This window comes from Chelmon rostratus, chromosome 12 (assembly GCF_017976325.1).
Source record: "Chelmon rostratus isolate fCheRos1 chromosome 12, fCheRos1.pri, whole genome shotgun sequence".
In the NCBI taxonomy this organism is placed as follows: Eukaryota; Metazoa; Chordata; class Actinopteri; order Chaetodontiformes; family Chaetodontidae; genus Chelmon; species Chelmon rostratus.
In genome coordinates, this window is record NC_055669.1 from 14,422,776 (window position 1) to 14,443,990 (window position 21,215).

Consider the following 21,215-nt stretch of genomic DNA (forward strand, 5'->3'; position numbering starts at 1 on the left):
TTTCATTGTGATGGAGTGTCGGCATATGGACTGCCAGAGTTAGAAAGGGGCAGGAGCGAGGAGTGATGCAGATGCAGGGAGAGACGGTGAATAATGACCTGGTCATAAACGAGACACACCTCGGCTCTCAGTGAGAAAAATCCCACAGTCAGCATCTCAGCACTAAGTTCCAGGCATCGAGTCGAAGAGAGTGCCCACGTGGGTGTGCGCGTGTGGCTGTGGGTGCTGGCATGGAACATGAAACACGGCCCCGCATTCTAGAATGAAGACTACATCATCAAGGAGACCCCAGAGCGCCAACGAGAACTCGACACCTCTGCCGTCACCCCAGAGGAGGTCACGTCAGAGCCCTGAGGGAGAGTCAGACAGAACAGGGTGTCTGACGGCCGCTACCAGCAACACAAGCCCAGAAAACGAGTGAGGAGGGATGGGGCCAAAGCGCTTCACAACAATCAGCACTGAACCACTTACCTGGGCCATTAGCTGCATCTTGCTGTTGAGCACAGATCAGCATTACACACCACACGCAGAGCCGGGCCACTTTATGGCACTTTTCACTCAGGGTTGTTTATCCTGTCTCCCGTCTGCTTTTCTCCCAGGAGCAATTTACCCACAATACCAGCTTTCTGGATTGATAAAAGCGCTGCTCGTGCAGCTACGGGCTGATGCAGGCTAGAATTTCATGAAATCTTGTGAGGTCAAATAGAAGGAGACGATGACCCAGTAAAGCCAAGACCTGCAAGGGGTCACTAAGTGCACATACTGTCTGTCTCTGATTATTTCTGGAAACAAAAATAGGAGCCACAAAGTTGTCCCATTACACCCACAACAGTCATTGCTATGACGTAAACCACCACTAATTTATACTTTTATATGGACAATAAAATGATCATATGCAGTATGCGATTTGAAGGGGATGAGGGGGGATGCCATTGCCCTTGTTAGCCTGCCACCCCCCCTCTCCATCCCCCATTAACAGAGAGAGCGCAGGAGCAGAGGGGTCATCTGACTGAGGTTTGTTGAAGTTAGAATCTATGGCTCCGACCACGGCTGTGAAACATCAGCAGCCTCACTGTGCTGTGCATTGATAAATCCATGCTGCTGTCTGTGCCGCTGAAGTAGTGGATGGATGTGTAGCTGCTCCTTTTTCTCTCAGTCCCACCCTTCTGTCAGTTTCATCTTGGATCTATAACATTCTCTCCACTATAATCTATATATATAAAAAAAGACAAGTGTACTGGGAGAGAAGGAATATAAGATAGATAAGAATTAGAAATGTTAAAATTGCTGTTAAGGCATCGTGCAACAGCGTCCTATTGGAGGTTATAGATTGGTCTGTGTGTGTGTTCGTTGGTGGTGTAGGGGCAGGGGGGTGCTTCCATTGGGCCACCCCACCCCCCTTTTAAAATTTAAGAAAACACACATCATGTGTAACAGGAAAGGCGTAGCTCATAGTGCCGAACCCAACAGATAATTGTCACCCGATTCAGCAGTTCCCCTCAGCTCTCCAGAGCATTTTCACATCTTTTAGCTTGTGATTTTGGTTTAACAGCTAGTTTAATAATGCGGCTCAGTTTCAGCACTCTCTAAAACCCACTGTATGCTACTTGCTCAGCATCAAGTTAACTGCATGCTGAAGGTTTTAGCCACTAAAGAACCAGATGTTTCCCTCTGGAGCTGGTAGAGAGAAAAAAGAGCTGAAAGAGACTCAGTATTGCACTTACATTCATCCGGTAGCCAGACACAAGATTCCAGATCAATGCTAATGTCATTCCATGCTACTGTTTGCTAACACCTTCATCATATCAACTTTATTAATTAATAATACATCAGTGTTGTGTTTACAGTTTATTGTGCTGCCCCCAAGTGGCCAAAACAATTAATGCAAACATTCTCTTTAACCTAAAACATATCTGTGAACGTTGGAAAGTGAAAATAGTTAAATCTACATTATGTTTGCTCAAAAATCCATATTATGCCAAAATTGAGTCAAGTGTTGTTCAGGTAGAGGTCCATCCAACAAGAAAACATCCTGTTATAAGAAATCGAGCTGACAGGCTGATAGAAGGACAGACAAAGCTTTCTTTGTGAAGCTGATGTTTGTCTCAACATATAAGCCACGGTGTCAGCACAGCAAGATGTCTTCCTAAACACATTCAGCTACAAAGTCTCTGCATTCCCATGATGCAACAGCCAATCTGGTGAGGGGAGGACCATCAATCATCACGGTTCGGCGTTCCCGTCTTTGACGGGGTACAATTTGACAGACTGCCAGCTCCAGAATAGCGAATCGCTCAATAGCGCTCCCCGTTCTCTCCACCTCTGCTACACCAAACAATCATTATCTCCCCCATCTCTGTTCTGCTCCATGTGAGCACCACACCGAACATCATCACAGAAGTCAGCACTCAGCTCCCGGCTCAGCGGAAAGCAATCTTCCTCCCACGGCCCCCGAGCGCCAGGGCTCATTCAGACCCCTGACTCCCGGCTTCGAGGAACAGGGGAGAAACGTTGACTGGAGATGACAATGTAGAAGCACGAAAAGCTCCGCAATATGTGCCTGACAGAAAAAGCATTGTCACAAGAGGCACGCTAGTAGATACACACACCAACGCACACAACACATGACCAGCTCAGAGCAAACAACTTGTTAGTCCATGCCGAGGCTGACCGGTCACCTTCGCGCTGAGCTTCCTCACAGAAACGGATCCAAACCCACCTTCATGGCTGGAGGGACAAACGTCTCTCTCCCGTTGCTCCTCACAAGACTAGCACGCACAGAAATGTCTGGTGAGGGTGCAACATGAAGACCTATCTCATGTGTTATTCAGCAGAGGACTAGAGCCCGGAGGCAGGACAAGGTCCGCCGTGGCATCATTCTGTGAGTGAGCGGGCTTTCGAGGACAGGTGTAACTGCTACACTCATGATAGCTTCCTCTGGTTCCAGGGTGTAACTGTAGAAGCGTTACTTTAATAACAAGGATTACTGACACCTAAATGCAACACAGCTCTCATTAACATTATTAGTTACACCTGCAGTGACAAGTCAAAGTACCCGATATCACCACAGAGCAGCGGTGGAATGTACCTAAGTTTACACATGTACTGTACTTAAGCACTAATTTAACTTGAGTATTTCCATTTTATGCAGCTTTACACTTTCTACTACATCTCAGAGGCAAATATTGTACTTTTTACCCCACTACATTTGTCTGACAGCTTAGTTCTAACCTATTTTTTATTTTTTTTTATATCTAATACAGTAGTTTATATGCATATGTTCATGTTTTCAAAGTAGTGTTTTTCTTAGTGTTTCTTAGTGTCATTAGTGTTTTTTTTTAATTTGCCATAGATTAAACTACTCAACCGTATATAAAGTAGTTAAAATTAGCTCAACCTTAAACATCTACAGCAGCAAAATGCAACATACACCTGAATGCAGCAGTAATAATAATCCACATCAGATATAATAGTAAAACACTGATGGGGAGCATTTGACTGCAGGATGAGTACTTTTACTTTTCATACTTTTCTACTTTTCATACTTCTACATTTTACTGATAATACTTACATACTTTTACTGATGTACGGTTTTTAATGCACAGCATTCGACCAGGCATGATGGCCCCATATGTTTAGAGCTACAGACTGGTCGTGCACTCCTTAGTTAAAGATGTTGCTCTGTTTATGTAAATGTGCTGCTTTAATATGGACAGTCCAGTCGTTCAGAGAGCTGTCCTCAGAAGAGTGGTTTGACATTTTGACAAATACACATATTCTCTATCTTGCCGAGAGCTGGATAAGAAGATCAATATCACTCTCATATCTGTAAGGTAAATATGAAGATAAGATACCACCTGAAGACACTTGATGGTGTGTTTAGCTTAGGACGAAGAGTGGAAACAGGGATTCAGTTAGCTTGGATCTGTCTAAAGGTAAATTAAAAAATGAGCCTGCCAGCGCCTCTAAAGCTAACTAATTAACACTTTATACATCTCATTTGTTTAATCCATACACACATCCAGACACACACACAAATGAAATATAATATGGTAATGAGTGAGCTTTAGAGGGGTTAGCAGGCTGATTTTATTACCTCTGAACAGAGCCAGGCCTACTGTTTCTCCTTGTTTCCAGGAGAAAAATGTTCTCAAAATGTCAAACTGTTCCTTTAAATATAGACTTTTGCCCTTGTCACCTCAGTTTTGCAAGCTGAACTTTTGCAGCACCTCTATCTATCCGAGCCAGCGCGGCTGATGTTGTTGCTGTGAAGACAAACGATTACGACAGAGCCTCAAGAATTATTTGATTTTCGGCCATCAGGACAGAGATCTAAATGCTAACACAAGCTATTAGAGGATCATTTTCCTCTGCAGTGACCCCGCCACCACAGACGTAGAAAAGCCACAGCTACTTGTTGACCCTGTTGACTTTGCAGCACTGCTTTTCTTTTGCCCTCCTGGGTGGTTGTTTGTGTACCAGTTAAATGATGTCCTTGCATGTGTGTGTGTGTCGGTGTGTGTGTCGGTGTGTCTCCCAGGGGTGTGTCGCTGCTGTATCATGGCGTGGTCGATAAGGGAATCTGCCTGTGTGACACAGCTGATTACTGCTGCCTGGTCTCAGCCCAGAAAAAGACTGTGAGAGGACTCTGGAGAAACGGCAGCTCCGCTCTGCTGCTCTAATTCTAGCTGACAGAAATGTTATGGGAGAAATTTCCTTCGCTTGCTTTAAAGTTCTGTCTTCATTATTAATGATCTACTCCGGATATATTTCTCTTTCGATTTGGAAAGCGAACATTTGTAAACATGAACGTGCTGCGCAGTTAACAGAAGAGGAGACAGTGTCGGTTTCAGCAGAGAGAGGAGAGTCCAGTGCTTTGCTTAAAGACACTTCGGCACAACACTCTGATAAAGCAGCTGAAATGCTCCCTCTGGTTTCACTACACAGCCTCTGCAACTGGTGGTAAATGGTAAATGGGCTGTATTAATGTTGCACTTTTCTGACGACCACTCAAAGTTCTTTTCGCAACGCGAGTCTGCATTCACCCTTTCACACACACTAGGACGGCTCATTACAACCTTTTATAATCACTCATGCACCAGTAGCACAGCATCGGGGGCAATTTGGCTTTCAGTATCCTGCCCAAGGACACCTTGACATACTGAGGCCCTGACAAGTGGACAACTGCTCTACCTCCTGAGCCACAGCCACCCCATGATGAGGTGATCATTTGACCTCATCTTCAACTATGCCACTGTCGATGCCACTATGTGCAGGTCAGAAATCCCTCAGTGTGGCTGATTTTATGAGGTGACCATATAACTTTTCCAATCCTCATGGGAGGTGACAGTATGTTCCTCTCCTTTGATCTGCTGAGACATTTTTATCTGTAGCGGCTGGATTGTTTTGGTTACAGAGGCTGTGTGGAAACAGCAACTTCAGTTTTTTTGGCTTCATTGGCTCTGACGACACAGCAGGGGTAAATATCCTGTCTGAGTTCGCTAGAAGCAAAGCCTGAGCTCGCCAGCTGTACTGTACGTGGATGTGTACAGTACAGTGTACAGCTGCTGCGTTGACTGGAATACAACAGTCTCTAGTGGCAAAACAGACACAGTGCACGGAAAAGCTGCAAAAAATGTTTTTCCTGCATGCGCTCGGCATTTTAAACATCAATGAACTGACGCAGTCCGCGGGATAAAAACTCGGTTATATTAACAAATGGCAGAGAAAAGGAATAAACTAAAGCTTGATCTTCAATACTTGCACTTTCCTCCCTCTAAAAGAGCTGCACTGCTGATTATCAACCACGCAACTAATAAAGCTAAACCTCAAAAGAGGAAAACTGAATAGATGCCTCCAAGAGTCTCAACTTATAAATAAAGAATAGAGAAATGAAGACAGGGAGAAAAGGAAATGGGAACGAGCTGGGGTAGAAGACGGTTAAATTTAGCTGCACGCTCACATAAAGTTCAAATAAGCTGCAGAAGTCTTAAAGATCCACAGTGAACTTACATCTGCGGAGCGAGCTAATCTCCTGTGAAAAGCAGAGAGGAGATGTGACTGTCATCAGGAAGCACAAGATCAAAAAACCAAGGCCGACAAAAGGAGTGATTTTTTTTTCTAGTTCTGTGTGAATATTTAATCGGGTAAATTTCAACCACACAGCTACTGTTAAAATGAAAATCTGTGTGAAAACTGAAGGGGAGTGAAAATGTGATGTGAATAAAACTTGAATTAAAAAGCCTGCGTGGAGCCTTAATGACAGCTGATGATGTGTTTGTTACCGATCTTCAGAGCAGAAAATCTACCAGAAGAGACTGACGCTCGGCATCAGCCATTCTGCAGGATCCTGCTCTCATCAGGGAGTAATAAGGCTCCTCTGTATTTAAACACTGACTAATACTCACTGTCAGTGTGTGTAATAATACAGTAAATCATCAAGAGGAAGAGGGATGGTCTCCCGGCGATGCGGCGGCCTGCTGACGCGCTGTTGACGGGTCCACGAAGGTGGTGGGGGGAGGGCAGTGTGGCGGGGGATGATCGATGGAGTGTCAACAGAGCGTCGAGGTGCTGCGTGGGGGGATGGATGACCTGTTGAGACGCCCTCTGGGAGCAGAGGAGCAAAAAAAAAACAAAAAAAAAAAACAACAGATCGATAGTGAACAAGTCTGTCAGCAGCAACCAAGCCACTGAAACAGGAGTCAAGGCTGATTGTCATATTCATTAGGAGGCTCATGCTCGTTAAGGTGGACGTAGCATGTTGCGTGACGTGAGCGCAGGACGTGTGCAATGTGAGAGCTGCGTCATCTCCAGATGGCAGTCAGAGCCACCAGCAAGCAGCAGCGTGTGTCTGTGTGTGTGTGTGTGTGTGTGTGTGCATGTGTGTGTGTGTTCCCAGAGCTTACAGCCTCACCCTCTCCACCTTTGCAACCATGGCAACGCCGAGCAAGAGGTCCTGCTGAGGGTGCTGTGCTGTCCTGAGGGGAGGAGCCGCACTGGGTGACTGTACATTTGCCTTGTGTGCCCTTTCCTACATGGGCCAACAATATTTCATTCGTTTTGGGTTTTTTTTAACCTCATTTAATGATGATGTCACTGTAAATAGCGTTTTATATTTCGGCTTTAATTTGTAGCCTTGTGTGAAACACAAAACGTGCTCAAAAAACAAACACATCTTGAATTTTAGCTCAAATTTGTTATAAAGTTGTGAGATCCGCTTCATGGTCCAGCCAAGACCTTAAAGCTGCTCTAATCAATATGTTTATATTGACACTGGATCACGTGACTATATGTCATGTGAAAGGACTCGTACTTATACTGCATCACAAACTCTGCAGTTCTCCTCAGTTCACTCTTTTTCCGCTTTCGGGCCTGCAACTTTAACCGTTTTGGTCCCCTCACACCACTGTCATAGCGTTATTCTTAGCAAATAAAGCTCTAAAATCCCACCGTACACAACCTGCACAGCGCCGGACAGCAGACAGACAAACTAACAGACTACTTGGTGAACATGGTGGAGCATTTAGCAGCTAAAGAAGCAGATATTTCCCCCAGGAGTTGGCTTAAGAACAAAACAGAGCTGAAACAGCGTTGATGTTGGCCTTAATTTTGTCAGGTGGGCTGAAACACAACTCCAGATGAATGCTAATGCTGCTCTGTAACTGCTGGATGCCACTGCTTGCTAACAAGACCGCCAGGAACAATGATAAGGTGTGACAGATATGTCTGTTGTGTTCACAGCTTATTTTCACTACTGCCAAGTGGCCAAAAATCCTATATGATGGTTAATAAACCTATATTTTTTTTCCCTTTTTTAACACATACGCTATGAGATCATGCAAAAGTTCCCAGGATCGAGCTACACTTTTATCTTTGTGCTGTAACTTTGCATGTGCCATTACAGTAAATTGCCAGAAGTAAAAGTGTCAGGTAAAACAGCAGGTAAACAAATATGATGCAGATGGGCTGACTGGTGGTGTTAAAAGTGCTGACAATGAAAACCCAAAGTCCCCGGTTTGAGTCCAGCCATGGATGTTTGCTGCATGCGCCTCTCTCTCCTGTCAGCTGCCAACTGTTCTCTGATAAAGCCATTAAATCTGAGCTTTTTGCACTGGACTGCGTTGTAAAGGTCGGGGTCACCTCAGGGCGCGCTGTCATTTTGGACGAGAGCAGCGGGTAACAAAGCCAGTGGCAGCCTTCAGTAAGCAGGCAGCACCTGAAGTATGCAGCTCGCCCGGCCGCAGAGATAATGAGGACAGCTCATCACATCTCGCTGCTCCCTCTTTCTTTTATCTGGCCGTTCTCGTTGAGCTCCGTCTGGCTGATTTATCTGAGCTCCGGACCTCAAAGGAAGCACAGAGCTAAACTAAGACTTGGGAACCAGGCCAAACTGTCTAACTCAGATCTGGAGTATCTCTAAGTAGAAGGCGCAGTTAAGTGCATATGAGGACAGGCAGGATGTGTGTGTGTGTGTGTGTGTGTGTGAGTGAGAGAAAGAGAGTGTCAGCCCTGGGCAGTAGTATCCAATGTGAATTAAATCACGCAGTCTGTGATTTATGATTCACTCCCTTTGAGCTGCAGTTCTCTCCGATCCAAAACAGGGCAACACAATTATGAGGACAGGGAATTTACCTTTGATTAAGTGCAATTTCACCGATGTGAAACTTCAGTAAATTAACTTAAAGACAGCAGCCGTGCAGGTGTAATGACGCCTTACAGGATGAAGGCCTGCAACATGTAGCCAAGAATACACGCAAGACACTATAAAAGCACTCCAGTAATCTGTAAAGAGAGATCAGCACACTCGTAGCTCTTTGTGTTCGCCCCCAGAGATGTAGCCCGGGTAACCTTGATGTTCCAAACCACAGTCTTTGCCTTCAGCCTCCTCAGGGACAATATTTCTCTCTGTCTCGAGGGCTAGGTAAATTTCAAGCAGAAGCAGGCCATTAAAAGTAACATTTAAACACATTTTCAGTGTACTTTTAACCAAAAATCTGTAGCCTAGGTGGAGGAAAACATGACTAATGCATTATAGAGCAGCATGCCATTCTCAGATTAAGGTAGCCCTGTGGGAAATGAGCTTTTCACTAATGACTAGTGCTCAGAGTTAAACAGGAATTCACAGTGTCTGCCACAAAATCACAATAAGTGAGCAGCAAGGCTTCTGGATTTGGAGCAAAAATGTTATTTTTGCTTATAAAACTTACATTTCTGTGAGGATTAACAGTATATGAAGATAAAAATGTAAGAAATAGTGAATAAAGATAAAATGATTATGTGTAAACTCATTAATGGAATTATGACACAAGCCAGTAGCTGAAATCACTGATTGGAGAACAGTCCAGTTTTAAAGCTCTGAGATCCAGCCTGAGGCAGGAACCCATGTCCTTAATTATAATTAGTGAAATGTCAAAGTCTTTCAGGAATCTGGCAGGTAATCAATCCAAAACTGTAAAACCACACAGTTGTTTAGCAGAGTGTTCAGATCGCGGTTAAGTTAACTATCTTTATTGCCACTTTAAGGATGAGTCGGATGAGACACCGATTTTTTTTTCATTACCTCTACTAAATTCTAATAATTTTTAAGGGTTTGGCCTCATATCTGACTTTATATACAGCAGGAAAAGAAGCAGAAAGCAAACATTATCGCTATTTTTACTGTCAAAATGTGCTGCCTCCTTTTTACTGTACTTGTTGCATTTTTTTGTAATTTTATGCTTGATGGTTTGTCTTATTTTATTGGTGTTTGTGACTATTATGTGCACAGATTTGTTCTTTTACCTGCTGTTGGATGATTTCCTGGAAGTTATTTAGGTGTTGCGTTGCCTTATGGCCTTTATGCATTGGAAAAGTTCACAAAAAAACAAAGACATAGAAACAGAAGTTGAACAATTTGAGTGAGAACCTGCATGAATGATCACTTTTTCACTTGATATGCATTATTAGTCTGTGATCAGGTGTTGTCTTTCATGATCTCTCCAGCAGAGAGGAATGTTTGCATTTTCTCCAGTGTGCGTAAAGAAGTCACTGCAGGCTATGAGTGTGTCCCTGGGCTCCAGTCTCAAGGTGAATTGTCAGCATATTTCACCTTCACATACAACAACAATCAATTGAGGAGGCTCACGGATTTCTATTCGCAGTAAAGGGTAGTGAGGAGGAGAAGGAGCTGCTGCTGATGTCTCCTTAGGTGATTCTAACTGTGCCTCAAAATACTGATGCTTACACACTGAGCACAGCAACAATTAATCAATCCCACAACACACACACACACACACACACACACACACACACACACACACAAACACACACACACACACCTACCTTACAAACAAAGATGCAGTGCCTGCATTCTGTGAGCACAAGAGCTCAGAAGAATGCTGCGGTGAACAAATTAAACAGTTGTTTACAAAAAAAACTAATTATTTCCTTCTTTTTTTTTTTTTTTTACCAGCTTGGCTCCAAAAAAGCAGCTCACCCTGCATCTGGAACTGAGGGATATTAGAAACAGGCTGAGCAAGCATGCAGGTAAATATCTGGATAATTTAATGAAATTCAAGCCCTTTGCGATTCAGTTTTTGCCCTTTCCCTTCGCAAAAAGAAATGGAAACTACAATAGCGCGTTGAAACTTTAACTGAGGGGGCAGGACTTTGGAAAAAGGAACTCCTTGAAATGGTCTCCCCATCTCCTGAGGCTGAAGGCAATTTCATGCTCCAGCACGACTCATGGGGGCATCAGAACTAAAGGTGACCTCAAGGTTAACAGTGCAACCATAATAAATATGTTGGAAACCAAGCAGTATAATAAGAGCTCCTGGTCACATTCCTAAAAGGCAATCCAGTCATGATTTCTAATTTTCCAGCAATGAAGGACCTCATAAAATGACTCCGAAATGAAAAGCCTGGGTGGTGTTGTTGACAGCCCAAGCAGTGTCAGCGTTCAGCCTGTTGCCAGCCTTATCACTTGATTCTTGATGTGACAGACATCAATAATTCAGAGGAACATCACAGTGTTGGCAGCTGTTTAAAGATTAAAGGTCGGTCAAGTGTTTGCTGTAGGTTTGAACTGGTGTCATCTGCAACAACAAGACACTTCATTTGTGTTGTCAAGCAAACTAAAGACTAATGCAGCTTTGGCTCACAGAGGACTAATCAGGACAATCTGCTTCTGAAGGCTTTGGGTGGAGAAAAAAAAAACTGAAGACAAGCACTGATTCATTTTGAAGAACTTTTAACTACTGAATTTACTTTCAAAGTCGTGCAAAGTTCCTCAAGTACTGGTCAGTACTAGGTCATATACTGGCTCACATGAGGGAACTTAATTCGACCTTGTGTCACAAAAGAAGACAGGCGTTTGAACGATGTGCCTACAGCAACATGACCAGACGTCATGGGCCGAGCCAAGCGAAAGGCACCACGGCTGATAAGCGAAGCCACAGATCTCCCATTCTTGCATGACAGAAACCTCAAAAATGTCAAACTAGATTTTACTTATCTCTCTAAAGCCAAGATGTGTAATAGCAGGTCAAAGGCTGCTGGAGATCATTCTGCAACTCATCCAAAAGGCCTGACGTTCCCGTGGACGTCTTCCCCTTTCACTAAATTTAGAATTTCTGGCTCCGGTACAGTAACCTCCAACACGGTGACCAACATCCAGAACCAAACAACATCACAGACTACGTGAATGTTTTGCAACGGTGTGCGAGCAAATGATGATCTTTGCAATATCAGCGCCACAGAGGAACGCACACGGAACCATATCAGGAAGATTTTCACATCATCATGATCATCATCTTCTTCTTAAATCTGTTAGACACCAGCAGTGATGTGGATGCTCTAAAAAAAAAAAAAAAAAAAAAAAAAAACAGCAGCCACAGCAGCTTCCACAGGCTGAATCTGAAGACACCAATAAAAAAATAAATAAAACAGAAGACAAATTCAAGCAAGAGTGCAGCTGCAATAGAATAAAAAGCAACATTTAAAACTGTCACCATCCTGTAAAAGTGAAACCAATAAGAGAGCTTCTACATCTGCAGGGATATTCTCTGCAGGCCTGTGACTCTGTGTCTATATGCATTTGTCTGAGAGTGTGCTTCTCTTTGAATGGGAATAATCTAAACTACACATCTGGAGAGTTTTCATGAGAGGGGGAATATGTTGGCAAATAAAGTAGAAGTCTCTTACATCCTGATCCTCCTGCAAGCATTTCTTGCGGTACTGGACGTGAAGTCTGCCATCGACGACCTGCTGAGGGGTCTTCGCCGCGTTCTCCTCGTCTGCAACCTGTCCACCCAGAAGGTGGCTGGCCTCAGGTGGGTGCGGGAAGGAATTGGTCGTATTGATCTTCCCGGTGAATCTCTGATAGAGCGAAGCCATAGTACAGGTCCAGTCCAGATAAAACAACTTACAGCATGTCAAAGCCACAGACGGGTCTCGCCTGATTCGGGGGGTTTTTTTTGGCCGGGGGGGGATCTATTGGTTTTCTGTGCGCTTCGAGGAGAACCGATGGCAGGCAGCCAGTTTTCCACCTCCGGGATGGAGCAAAAACAGATAAGGTGAAGATACAGAGCTAGTAAATAAGCATCTATGGATAGTGGCTGACTCACAGCGTGAATTGATAGACCGATATAAAGCCGAATCCTTCGCAGCGATGTCCTTTCAGCTTTGTCCAGGCGCACAGCAGACTGGTGGGCTGAAGGTGTCAATAGTTGCTCTCATCTGTATTCACAACACGTTGTTTCCCCTCTCCAGTTCCCTGATGCCTCCTTATAGCGAGATAGCAGGCGGATGCGCCGAGTTTCCGATCAGATACTCGATTCCCCGCCAGACTGCGGGCGACTGTCAACAAAATCAAAGCGCTAAAGATAATGTTTCGTCACTTTCGGCTCTCTTTTTTGGCGGACTGTCCTCACGCATGAAGCGTGAGAAGGACGCAGACGGCCCGGCGGTACTCTCCGCAGACGCGCTCTGCATGAGAAGTGACCAGCACTGAGAGAGCAGCGCCGCTGTCACCGCACTCCTCCGGCTGCTGTTTTACGCACAAACATGCGCCAGCACCGCACGAGATCCACCTGTTCTCACCTTCGTTTCAAACCTCCGATGGTCAAGTCGCGCTCATTTATGATTTCACGGACGGGATCATAAATATTTTCTCCCAAATGATTGCATATGGTCCCATAACGGCGCTCGAGTGCCTCTCTGTGGCGCGCCGGATTAGGGCAGGCTGACCGCACACTTCTAAAGAGGTCGGCTTCAGGTGGTAAAACAGGAATTATTCTTGTTTTTGCTCATCATTTTTGCAGAGAGAAAGTAAAAGCTATTGCAAATATTGTTAAGTCCAAGCCGAGATCAATAAACCTACATTCACATTCTGTCCATTTTCCAAAAATCGCCAGAAAATGCAGCCACGTGCAGCAAAGAATAAAATGCCAGGAATTTATTTTGGGTGTTCGCACAAACTAACTTACAAGAACCTCTCTCCTGCAGCTTCTTTAAATCTCATAAATACTTTCCACAATATCCATCTTACAGTAATAACTCAAACCATGAAAGCGTCTCTTCCTCCCAGTAATTTATGCAGTTTCCCTCCTGCTATCATATATTTCAGTCAGTCCACATCCACAAGTGTTACTCAGCTCATACACTACATTGCAAGTGATTTCATGCTTGAAATGCTTGGAGAGGCCAAAGCAACACAGCTCTCTTGTAAATGCAGAATATTGGCTTATGTGTGGTAGAGGGAAAGGGGGAAAGGCTCTTAAGTTAAAGTGTTAAAATCTCTGCCATCCCTGTCATGAATGCCACAGGCGAACACCCCTCAGCCTCTCACTGTGACAGCCCAAACTATCACTCCACCAGGGTGAGCTGCATTTCTGGGAAATAGGTCATCTTCACAGGGGTGCAACTTCAAAAGTAGCACTAAAGCATGGCTCCAAACAGCCCCGCACGCATACTGCTGAATACAACTCTTCTGCCATTATATCAAATCAGGGGATTTTTTGTAATCGTTCACAAGGAGTGCTCAAGGCTGACCGACTATAACAGCAGAAAGAAAATATTCTATATTGGACGCTGAACAAAGAGCTAGTTTTAATTAATTAATTTTATTTTTTTGTTTTTACAAATGGTGAGTCATCTCATGCTCTGACAGAATTGCTGGAGGCTCATTGATTCATGGCTTGAATTATGAATGTAACCTCTATAATAGGATCTGCATCTGGAATACAGAATATTGATTTCAAAAGGTTTGGACATTCATTCAAAAACAAGGACATAGGACATTACTGCCTTTGCCTAATTAAAGTTAGTCCCTATCCCTCCCATCCTCTTTGGTTTGAATCAATTTTCCTTTGACTTTGAGTATGATTCATAAGTTAATTGCACCACAACTTCGCTTGGTGCTTTTGCACCCATTTTAATTGCAGCCGCAGATTTATGATGTGGGCAGAGCATATGGGCTTCCAACAGCCTCCTCTTACACGCTGGCTCGCCTTGGTCCCTGTCATCATTTGTTTCTCTAGTTCATAAATGCCTTCCCTGGGTCTACGCACCCCCGGGGAAATAGGCCCAAGTCACTTGACATCCATCCCAGCCTCTCTGATAGATGTCTTCCAATCTCCGTCACCTTGTTGGGGAGCTATTGTGAACCGCCTGGCTGCTTTAACGCTCCCCTCAGGACTGTGCCGGGGAGCCTGGGCTCAGCTTGACTCCTCTATCGCCTCCTCGCAGATACAGCAGCTGACTGGAGTTACGCCTTCCCCCAACTCTCACAAACATCACTGCAGTCAAGCTCTGTGTTGTAAGAGGCAAAAAAAAATTGGACAGGCATGTAATAACAGCTATAATGATGATGATAGCTGCAGCTTACCTAGCACCTCTGCAGGTAGCTAATGGTGCTATAGTAGCCAGTACAAGCTCAGGCATATACAGGACATTGGAATTATATTTCAAGCTTATCACGGATGCGTTTTATTCTGAATGACATAATGCGCTTTATGATGCGGTGACTGATGGCTCTGCTGTGCAATAAACTCCCCTGGGTGAGTTTACTTGAGATTCCAGTGAGGGATTTATACACAAAAGTTATTAAAGAATTTAACTGAAAATGAACAGATGTTATCCTATTATACTGTATAAGGGCCAGAAGGAAGTCATTTGTTTTCCCTTCAATGCTGAAATGCAATTATCTCAAAACACTGGTGCTCACATGCTCCACACAGAGCTGGAATCCTCTGAGGCAGCCTGCAGGTCAGATCCCACCACTGCGTAACAGATACAGTCACTCTAGTTTTGTTAGCAAGGAAGACAGGACTTGAGCCGAGATGTCTGAGAAACAAACACAGTGAGCAAACTGTTGTCCAGCATGAAAAGTAAAGAGCAAAAAGTGGCATTGTAGGCTAACACATCTGTGCTCAACACATTCATATCCTTCTTTTCCCGTTTTAGCTTAAGAGTTGCTGTCACACCTTCGAAAAATTCCATGAAGCATGTCTAATCTCATTTATAGTATTTCCTTGTTCAAAAATATGTAAAGTGGGGCAAATAGCTCGAGGCACAGCTCACTGTCAGCAACACAATCATACTTCATGATTCATGGTATCCTATAGAATGTAATGCACATTTGATGCACAAAATTAATGTGTTTGCATTGAGTGAAATGCCGCCACAGGCTAACTTGTTTCCATCAGCATGCTCCACACCACAGCAAAATGACACGCAAATTAATTGGATGGAAGAGCAAACAGATCAATCATTCAATGTCTGGTGGAGGTGCAGTAATATCTAATTTCCTCTGAACATCACTCAGCTGAAAAAAAAGGAAATTACTGCGCCTCTCTACATGCATGTATGAATTTAGTTACAGCCAACCATAATCACATAATTTTCCACCATTTTCCATTTGGTATTAGCTGGACGCTAATGATTTCCCCAGATGCTGAGCTGAGCCAACTGAGGCAACAAGTTTTTTTTTTTCTTAAATCATCTTGTGTCGGATTACATGCCCCTGCTTTGATGTCGGCTGGACACATATTTTATCTGAAAGCTGTCTTCAGCACTGTCCATTACTGGGCAGTAAATAGTCTACTCTCACAGAGATTAAAAATAGGCATAATTTCACTTAAACCAAGTTGCATACATCAAATACGTCCAGTTACCAGAATCAGACTTCAAGCAGGAAATGCACAAGATAAATGAACCCCTGTCGTTTTTCCAACTGTAAAGGGAAAGAGGCAAAGACGCTGCATGAGGTGCAACAAGCAGGCGCTTGTTTCCAGAAACAACTGGAAGTCAGTTATCATCGTTGATTATGTAATCAACGCAGCAGCAATTCTGTGACATAATTGGCATTAAACTTCTAAATTGTACTCAAAGTCAGCCACATTTATACACACAAACAAAATACACACATTTTTAGATACAGTGTGACTTACACTTATTATTTCATCAATAAACGTCCATTAATCCGCTTAGAAATCAAACAATCTTCACTCACAATCCAGTGATAGCTGTCTGTACATCCATACACTGGAAACAGGAACTGCTAATAGCTAATTCTGCTTATTTTTAATTGTGTCAATCTGCCCCAATATAGGAAAATTATGGGAACTGTAGTTCTTTGAGTATAATTATCTCCTAAATGGAAGTTAGACTAAATCAATTAATGTTAACTTTTCATATGTAGCACTGGAAATAGATAGATAGATAGATAGATAGATAGATAGATAGATAGATAGATAGATAGATAGATAGATAGATAGATAGATAGATAGATAGATAGATGATGACTTTTTTCCCATCAGATCACAGATCATGTCTTGATATACCCACCTAACAAGCTCACGTGGTAGCAACCTCTGTCTGTGTTTATCAAAATTTAATTATGCTCCACCGAAGGCCACAGTCAATAGGACTGTGCAGAGGAATACATTCCTTTAACACTGAATTACACCCTAACCCTACATTACAGCACTTGGCTCATTTTGGGCCATGTAATGATGGCGAATTCAATTACTGTGTGCTGCAAGTCATGGCACTTTATTACAATCGTGGCCTGTTGCACAAAAGCAGAGAGCCTCCACAAATCACAGAGGGATTCGCTGAATTCAGTTCAGGTACGTGATAACATGCTATTAGAACCAGCATAAGCACAGACTGCATATTACATATCACATTTCAGGCATCATTTTCATAAAAATCCCACCATAAATCCACTTTATGGTAAACATTCTTGAAAGTGCTCATTTCTAGCTGGCTCTAAACTCATTTTCCAGCGAGTCATGTGTAAACTCAACTTTGTCAACTGCTTTGCAGGTCTGAGAACAGCTGAGCATGTTGCCTGTTGGAAGTGGCAAGTTATTATCCTCTACAGATAATAAGTGCCGAATCTTCCAGTACATTACAGATGAAGGGTACCGAGCCCGAATTGAAACAGTGGCAGATAAGTCACTGAGGAAATGGAGTTTAATGGCGGCTGATGTGGTGGAATAGACTGTGGCTACGTTTGAGGGGAGCAGCACAGTACAGTTGTGGATTGTGGCAACAAGCAGATGAGGAGGAGGAGGAAGGCAGGGGGAAATGGGGGAGGGGAGGAAACGAACAAGAGAGCGTGTCACTATGAATTTACTGTCACATTTGTGTTTGTGTGTAATAGTGTGATAGATAGCGCGTGTAGCAAAACGTGGGCTGAAAAGGGATTGCGATGAATGAAATGAAGGATCTTATGGTGTGATGAGTGTGAGACATAATCTAAACCACCCTGCCTCTCTCTCTGTTTTTTCTATCATTCTCATTTCAGTTATGGGTTGAATGATTTTTCTGGTGCTACAAAATATATTGTAACACCCCTTTGGTCATTTGATATTCCATATTGCTCTACATACATATACATGCATTATTGAACCATTTCAACTGTGAGAAATGGTATTTGTGTTTTAGAGCATATTTAAGTGTTTCTCTGGTGGAGATACAATTGGAGCCATAGATGCAAGACATTGCTAATAATAACAGTAGCAACAAGCAGCCTCTGATATACACCTCCAGATTGTGTCCATCCCTACATTTTACATCACTTCAATTGCTCGAGAACAACAAAAGTTGTCCTAAACTTCCAACTCCTCATCAATCTCCCGTGCAGCCCATTTGCATGCAAGTATGAGAGCAGCATTAAGTCGGCATTTAGCCAAAGCTGAGCAATTAGCTGACCTCAAAGCCTTCTGAATCATTTTCACATAAACAAAGAGCAAACAAAATGTTTGCATTCAGGACATGCCAACGAGGGATGCAAAGCAATCATCTGAAAATCCAAATATTTCACACAACAATACATACTTCTATCCAACTTTCCCCCACGGTGGCCAGTTTCCACTGAAGTCATTAACTGGCAACACATCACAAAGAATAACAATGAGGCACTGAGCATTCTCCGCAGCATATGTAACCAACCATTCGTTAGAAGTCGGCGCTTGAAATTAAAACGGAAAACGTTTGTCCGTCAAAATCCTCAGAAGGGACGTCAGGACCCGCCGCTCCCTTCCCGCCTGTCCAGTTGTTATCAAAAACAGCCGGCAGCATTTTCTGTCAGGAGCAGGAGACTCACCCATAAACACAGACATTCCCCCACAGCGTGCCATGCATGCTAAAAGGGCCCCTTACCCTTCTGGAAGCAGTGCTGGTGTCTATCTTCAGCTGGGTGGCTATAAGGACAGACATGGTGAAAAGTGCCACTAGTCTTCCCCCCTCGCTGTGCTCACACCTTTGTGCTGTGAAGTTAGAGCTGCTGAAGGTGTCTGGAAGTCCCCCCCCCCCCCCTACACACACACACACATAGATACTCCTCCTCCTCCTCCTCTTTCCCTCCCTCCCTCCCCTACAGCTGAGGGAGAGGGAGAAGAGGATGACCCGGGGGTCCAGGAGCCCCTTCTCTCCTGGTGGGGTGAATCAATCACACAGACACTGGCATCGCCTCCACAGGGGGTGCGAGGGGGTGGGATATTGTGGAGGGGGTAAATCTCCTGCACTCAGACTGCTCCAAACGCTACTTATCTCTCCCGTCCTGACTCCCTCCCTCCCTGGCTCACTCCCTCCCTCCCTCTCACACACTCACTCACGCTTAAACTCTCTCAACGCGACTTTTCTCAGCGAAGGTGGAGAGTTCAATAGTGTAAGTAAATTAGACACACACACATACTGTACATTCAAACAATAAACACAACTAGTTTCTCAACACATCACTACCAATAGTGCCTGATAGGCATTTTCCTCTTTGTGTGTGTGTGTGTGGTGTGTGTGTGTGTGTGTGTGTGCGCATTAGTTGTGTATTTTTCTAATCTGAGTGTGTGCACATATTACCAAGAAATGGATCAATTCAGTCGTCTTTGCTGCTGGGTTGTGATTAAGCACATGTAATATTTATGCCGCTTGTCCTCCACATCATAAAGTACAACTCCACACACACACACACACGCACACACACACACTCACACACACACACACACACACCCATCAAGCCATGCTAACAGGACAGAAGCCTGGCACGAGCCACACTGCTGCTTTATTTATGTAGCATTTGTACCTTGTGTATTGAATCGCAGGGCTGTGCCTGAGTAACCAGTTTATACAACCAAGCCACAGCATGGGAGCCACGGGAAAGAGGGAGTGAAATGGCTTTTATAAAACGAGAGGTAGTCCTCATTTCTCAATGAAAATCCAAACATCCGCTCCTTTCTTCATCTAATCGGCTCAAGTTAATGTGACAAAAGAACCCTGAGAAGACCGGCACCGACAGCTCGTATAGCAGAGCATTCATAACTCATTCACTAAAACGGTGCACGGAGGGCTCCAGGAGCAGTAAATCTCAAGGCTACCCACACTCAATCCCAGGGCAGGTATGGACTCGGGGGCTGAATCATGGCTCGTATTGACGCCACTGTCCGGCATTTTGCTTGTGTGTGAAATCAAGATGCTGAGGCGGTGTGAACATTGTGGTGCAAGGTCATTAAAGCGCCATCACATTGCACAACTGTGCCTCAAGTTTTACACTTCAGAGCCATGGAAGCTGGTACTAATTTCACATTCATGAGTAAAATCTTAATATGACCTTGCCAATTATTCATTGGAAGTGTGAATAAAATAAAGTTGAAATGCCTAAGTTCTTATTTCACAGACAGCGGTATGTTTTATACCCTGTGGCAAGAGCTGGTTTGAGGTTTCACGGTGCTTCATAAATACTTATATTTAAAGTCAGCTGAATTTCTTTTTGACCGTGACTCATGGACCCGTTTAAAGCGAGAGTCTTCCCCTGCAGCTGCGGCGGTTTATCACCAACACGAGCTTCTGCTCATATTTTGCATGTTTGATTTGCACACTGACGACAAACCTGAGATGACAGCAGCAGTTGATAAAGAGCTGCGCTTAGTTAAAGGTAGGCAGCATAATCACATGCCATGAGACGCTGTAAGTTCAGATTAAAAACACGAGAACAAAAGCGAACAGCTGCACATCCGGAGCTGTTTTAATGTTAATCAGGCCAACATGTGAATCCATATTCTACACAGAGGACAAAGATGAACTAAAGTTCATATTTGCATGCACACCACAGGATATGAGGTTTCATCTGGGAGAATAATTGCTTTGGTGACTGTACCGGGGAGTAATAAAGTCCTTTGAGTTAATACAAGACATGGCGGTTGTAGTTATGGCCAGCGCTGTTAACAAGCTGATTCTGTGCCATGACATTTTCCAAGGATCTTTTAAACAAGCCCCTGATTGGTTATCTTCCGCATTCATTTTTGTCACATTTACAGCCATGACATACACTCCTATGATTATGAACATTGCTGGCTCACAGTAAGTCACTGTAATTGCAATTAGCACAAAAGGTCAGCGCCGTTATTGCTGTAAAGCATGGCTGTGATGTGGCGTTTCATCATGCTGACAGAAGATTAACAATGCGCGCCTTGAATTTCTTTACTTGTTTACTTTTGCTACGCAGCACCGCTTACACTCATTTACTAATTCCTTCCATCTGTCACCTCCTGCTGATTTCGCAGAACGTGAGCTGCCATTAAAGCGCTTTAAGAGCTGATGTCAAAACAACGTCATTAATAAAGCCTGTGATCGATTGCATGGACAAAAGTGAAGGAGATTTATTAGTTTATATCCCTGTGACAGTGTGCATTTTGGTCTTTTTAAATCAAGCATGTTCAAGGGAATAGCGCATA

The 21,215-nt window shown here is 43.8% G+C and overlaps 1 protein-coding gene across 1 annotated transcript in view; it reads right to left on the reverse strand.

Moving 5' to 3' along the window:
• The window catches only part of LOC121614663 (dipeptidyl aminopeptidase-like protein 6), a 60,606-nt gene extending 48,234 nt beyond the window's left edge, over nucleotides 1-12,372 (reverse strand). The window contains exon 1 of the mRNA XM_041948651.1: nucleotides 12,181-12,372. Coding sequence (XP_041804585.1) covers nucleotides 12,181-12,372 — 192 coding nt within the window. The remainder of the gene's footprint in view (nucleotides 1-12,180) is intronic.
• Between the last annotated feature and the right edge of the window lie 8,843 nt (nucleotides 12,373-21,215).